The 5,746-nt window shown below is 45.0% G+C and overlaps 1 protein-coding gene across 1 annotated transcript in view; it reads right to left on the minus strand.

Annotated features, from left to right (window-relative positions):
• Nucleotides 1–5,739, minus strand: part of LOC104523405 (ras homolog family member F, filopodia associated) — a 9,579-nt gene extending 3,840 nt beyond the window's left edge. The window contains exons 1-2 of the mRNA XM_010165963.2: nt 5,671–5,739; nt 5,489–5,576 (exon numbers count right to left, since the gene is read on the minus strand). Of these exons, the coding sequence (XP_010164265.2) occupies nt 5,489–5,576; nt 5,671–5,700 (118 nt within the window). The 5' untranslated portion in view covers nt 5,701–5,739. The remainder of the gene's footprint in view (nt 1–5,488; nt 5,577–5,670) is intronic.
• Between the last annotated feature and the right edge of the window lie 7 nt (nt 5,740–5,746).

Raw genomic sequence — 5,746 nt, forward strand, 5'->3', positions numbered from 1 at the left:
CGCTCTCTGTATTTGAGATCCTTCAAGAGCAGTGTGCAGGATTAATCCTTCAATGTTTAACCCAGAAATAATAGACAACTGACAAAATTATGCATGTTGTACAAACGTTTGAGCAAAGACTGTACTGTTTAGCCCTTCTTATTCTCCCAAATCCACCTACTTGTTTGCAACCACTTTACTATTTTCTTGCTGAGCTAATCCTCTCAATGCAGTAAACACATCAGGTGCCAAACATCTTTTTTTTTCCTCTCCTAACTTCCTCTAGTGTTATGTGCTTTGTATGATTTTCCCTGCTCAAGTTCATGCTCCGAGCTTCTACCAAAGTAGCTTGTAAAATTAAAAAGTCTTCCAAGTTATTGCTGGCAATTTGTGAGGCAAACAGGTCTGTCCTCTTGGAAGAAACACATTTGCTTGGAGTTGGAATGTGCAGCTAAAGCCATACTCTCCTGGAGGGGTTAACAGAAGAGGTGTCCTCCATGATGTGACACAAATATGCTGTATTGCAAGTCAAAAACTATAGATGTGCCCCAGTGAACTGCACCTTCATCCTCAAAACCAGCTGTGCAGTTATGGGTTTTTTAAGCAAACTGAGAAAATAAACACATGAGGAAAAGCTGCCGCGTAAAATGCAGCTCCGTGTGTATCTGAATTTCAAATGCAGAGCACAGGACGAGGTAGAACTCAGAGACCAGGGGGGGAAGGTTAGATGGTAATTGCTTAACTTGTATTGCAGTGGGATGATTGCAGCACTCACTTGAAGGAGAGGAAGCTATTCTTTAAGAGCTCAGATGCACTTCTTCAGCTGCTGAGGATGTAACAGGATCCAGATCAAGCTGTGTCTAAACATCGACATCCCTCTCGCTGAAAACAATCCTTTTCACCCCCTGTCCTTAAGTGCTGCTGATGAAATGCAAGAAAGGGCCTGGGAGACTTTTTCTCTGTAAAACTGCTCAGTCTGTGGTCAGAGCTAATTTGACACAGATTGAGGTCTTCGAGTAGAGGAGTTTTAAAATGAAGACTCGGGGCTGAAGCTAAGCAGGAACTGAATGTACATACAAAGCCCCCGAGTGTGCTTCCTCAAGCACAGGCAGCTTTTTTTCTTTCCCCAATTAACAAACAGCACGTTGGGGAAGAACTGCTCAAATATCTGCCCAGGTGTCAGCATATCTGTGAGACTCCTCTGCCCTCCTCAGTCCACTGTAGCATCAGAGACTCTGTGGGGTTTTTTTTTAAAGCAAAAACTCTGTTCAGCTGAATTCACTTAAAATTTGCTAATTATTTGCAAAGATCAGACTCCCACGTGCCTCTGTGACACGATGCACAACCCACATCTCTGCAGTTGGGACCTACCGCCAGGTGGGACCTCAGGTGATGGTTGGAGAAAGAATTGAAACCAAAGGTCTTGCTCTCACGTGCACGTTCACCTCTGTCTGCTCTTCCTCACCCCTTTGCCAATTCACCACCGAAGTGCCAGCCTGTGCATTGCTCAGTCCCTAAAGGAGCTCAGCACCCAGTGACAGTGACAGGAGAGGGTCAAGAATGGAGTGAAGACTTGCCAGGCCAGGAGCCTGTGCTGCCCGAAGTCCTGCAGCACTGTCCATCGCTACTGACCACCAGTGGGAAGGAAGAAGGTAACATCCTGCCACCCGGTCCAGACCAGCCAACCACTTCCCACGCACGCCCCGTGCTGCCTGTAATACTCCACACTCACGGTTTGGGATCGACATGGAACCGCTGGGGAGGAGCTCTCACAGCCACAGAGAACTGCACCCAATTTTCTTTGATTTGTTATTCTGCAGGCTCCATGGAAATACCATGGTTATTAGCTGGGCAGCTGTGTTTTTTCACTACTAAATTTAGAAAAAAATGGCAGACTCTCTTCTTGGCAGGAATAAAGCCAGTGGCAGAGGACACTCTGGGGGACACACTGCAATTAAAAAGTTGGGGTTTTTTGTCTTCCTCAGGCACGCCTTCCCTTTCAACGTTATAAAAATTACTCTTGCACATATCAGCTTTTTAAAGTTCTCGTAAGGCCTCAGACTGCCGTGCATCTGTCATGACAGACCTGAAAAACCCCGCGTGTGCTTCCTGCTAGTCAGAGCGAGCGGCCGCAATGATGAGGCATTACTTCCTCCCCAGCCTCCCCCAGCCCAGCAGAGCTCTTTTCATTGGTCTGAGAAAGCCCTGCACCAAGGAGCATCAGAAACGGAACCTTGTGTCTGAGCATCAACGCTGTTCCCTCAGCACGTAAAAAAAATGACAGAGTTAATTTACCTCTCAGTGCCTTTGTCTCTAACAAGCACAGCAAGAAATGGAAACTTTTAATTGAATAAGCAGCAGTGAAGCCTGTTTGCAACAAGACAAGTGATATTACAAAGGCTTTACACATTGCATGTGTATGCCACCAACTTCCTGCAACGGCAAGAGGTGTCTCTGATGAGGAAGATGGAGCAGCAGAGTACAGAAGTCTCACTAAAAAGTTACTCTAGCATATTTTAGAATAACTCATTAACTTCATTTATTACTAAAGTTCTTGACAAGAAAAAAAAAAAACAACCCACCTTTTGTAGCTTGAAATGTTTGATTCTCAGGCCCTTTGTTTGTGTTCTCCTTCAGTAAGTAGGACAAGCTCAAAGTCTCGAGCTGTGCAGGACTTGACAATACAAAGAATCCTTCTAACTTTAAACAAGTCACAGAGTGAACCTGTCCTTTACCTTCCCATGATGCTGAAGTACGTGCAGCTCTATTTAATGCTGCTCTTAGCAAGATCCTAAAAATATCAAAGTCCTTTCTGCAGTGGGTGCACAATGAAGAGCCAGTGACACCTTTTAGAAGAACAGCTTTGCCTTCTCCTCCCCTACGCTGCTGCCTGGCACTTTGCTGAAGCCCTTCACCTCAGAAATGGTTTTACATCCTTTTGATCCTATTAAAATGATTTTATGAAATATGAATGATTTGGGAACATTTCAGACGCAGAAGCAAAACACAAGTGTTAAAGCTGTCTTAGGATTTTAGAGAAGAGCAAGACCAACTCAAGCAGTTCAGTAAGTCAGAAGATGATTCATAAAATACAGCCAATATCCTATGCTGTTAAATCACTGAACTTCCAGTAGCAAGTTGTACGTTTAGAGCCCTCTTTAAGCTGCAATTGCTGCTGTACACCCACCCCAGAGCATCATCACCCAGCTGGGAGAGGAATTGAATGAGCTGCTGCTGCATGATATGACAGAAGCAAGTCAACACAGGGAAATGCCAATTCCAAAACTGCATCTCCCATGCTGCACCCATGTGGCAGAGGGACAGGAGCTCTCTTCTCTGCTGAGCTGGACGCCCTCCTTGTTCGCCTGCTGAATTTGAGCTTAGAGGAGAGGACACAACTCTTTGTCCGAGTCTAAACCTTAAGGAACTCAACATCGGTTTTGCATTATTAAAAACAGGACGGGATTAAAATGTGTGCTCAAGTGAGTTTGTCCTCCAGCATAACTTCCAGCTTCAGAAAAAGGATGAAAAGCTGCTTGAATTACAGAGTACGACAGATGTGTAACATAAAACTATGTAAGCAGCTCTGAAACAGAACTAAAACTCAAGTCTTTCCCCCTCCCAAGCAAATGCCTTAACCAAGGCAGCAATGTGCCCCCTCTATTCACACCTGATAATCTTGATGTGTCTCACGCAAAGCAGAAGAAATTTCACAGGGAGACAAGGGTCAGTAGCCTCTAGCAACTTGTAGCCTGGTGGCCAGGACACTGCTTTGGGAGGTGAAACATGTTGGGTTTCAAAGTTTCCAGATGAGAGATTGAAAACAATTGCTCTTTCACAGCAAAGAGCTCTACCAACCAGGCAACAGTGGCATCTCCACTTCCCAGAGTGTCTTATGAGACACAAAATGTTCTTCAGTGGGGCAGTGCTTTGGTCCAAGGTAAGATTTATAGCTGTGAACTGAACGTGGAAGAGTAGACACTTACTGCTAAAGTTCTGCCTGAAGAAGGAAATGGGGTAAGAGAAGCCACCAGCAGCGGGTTCAGTGTTCTCCAGGCTGCTGGTGGCTGAACTCTGCATGACGCAAGAAGCTGGGCACTTATGTCAGGCTTGTGAGGGTTTAGTTCTGCAATACTGAACCTGCCCTACCTACCACCGTTTCTGGATCCAGCCCACATTCCTTAAAGCCTGGAAGAGACTCCAAAGGCAAATGTTGGAAGCTGCAGCACGGTAATTTTAAATGAGAGCTGGCCAGGTATCAAGAACCGGGTGACACAAAAATTCCACGCTGACAGCAAACATCTAAATTCAACAAGTTCACTGTGACAAGTTCTTTGCTCCAACACTATATTAAGGAAAGCCCTCTTTGGTTGCTCACACTTGATTTCAGCCCTTCTCTTTTCCTTTAACACTTAGAAGCCTTGCCCTTCAGCAGAAGCTACATTACCCAAATCACTGGACTCGAGAACAGCAAGGTTGCCACAAGAAGATACATTGGCAAATTGGGTGTTCAGGATCTTTCTACACTGCAGTCAAGATTAGCAATAAAATTCACTTTTAGATTAAAAAATTTTAACATTATATTTTCATATATCACCTATGGTAGGCAGGAAGGAAAGTGTGTTTTACTGCTATTAAAAATGAATATGGACTGCATTCGGTTCTTGTCTTGGTCTGAATTTGGGACAATTCCACAGGCTTGAACTGAAACAGATGATTTACACTGAGCTGAAACGGAGCACGTGTCAACTTTAGGGTTCGTTTAGGAACACAGCTGGATAACAGAGTCTGGGAACTTTGAATGAAGTTGAACACAAACCATTTCACAAGTTCCTGAAATGAACCTGAACAAACTACCAGCATTTTCAAATAACTTTAACTGCTGTGGCCTTTTTATTTTGAACAGAAACCAGCCTTTTTCTCTTTCACTATTTAATCATACATGGCAGGAGACTAAAATATCTTCCTAGTTGATTGCATTACGCTTTGCATCTGGGAACCAGGTTTTAGACAGAACTTCAGATAGGTTTGCTATTTGATGTGATTCTCTTAATAAACTGGGTTGTTAAGATAATGAACAAGTCCACAGCCTGAACTGGGATCAGATCAGCAACTCTTTTTTTCTAGCAGGCACATTTGTGCATGCAACAGGTAACGGTTGTTGTTTTGTTTGTACATTAATCTCTAGCAGTTTTAATTGTGATATTATGCTAAAAGTGTGCTCGTAGAAAAGCAGCTTGAAAAATATGTCTAGCTTTACAGTCTTCTTTTATCAGTCTGGTTTAAGTTGACACAGCAAAAGCTGCTGCAGCAGAAATATGGGCATGTTCACAGGAGCGACATTTTACACCGGGAGAAGCAGTTTCTGCTTATTTCTCTGAAATTACAAAAACCCAGGAGCTGGGTTTGGGGACAGTCCCAGGCCAGTGGCTGCACAGAAACCACCTCTCACAGCTTTGGGATGGAGAAAACAGAGAGTGTGTGGGAAAAAACCCCAACAAGCCCTTACCTGCGGTATCGTACAAGTTGAGGGTGACCTCCTTTTTGCCCACCGTAACACTGGTCATGTACTTCTCGAAGACAGACGGCGCGTATTGCTGCAAAGGGAGGAGAAGCGGTTCCCGTCAGGGAGAAGCCTTCCTGGCGCTGCCCAGCCCTGCCCGCCCAGCCAGGCCGGCACAGCCGGCTCACCTCGGGGAAGGCGCCCTTGGCGAACACCATCAGCAGCGACGTCTTCCCGCAGCCGCCGTCCCCCACCACCACGACC

Source organism: Antrostomus carolinensis, unplaced genomic scaffold (genome assembly GCF_000700745.2).
Source record: "Antrostomus carolinensis isolate BGI_N321 unplaced genomic scaffold, ASM70074v2 scaffold22654, whole genome shotgun sequence".
NCBI classification, from domain to species: domain Eukaryota; kingdom Metazoa; phylum Chordata; class Aves; order Caprimulgiformes; family Caprimulgidae; genus Antrostomus; species Antrostomus carolinensis.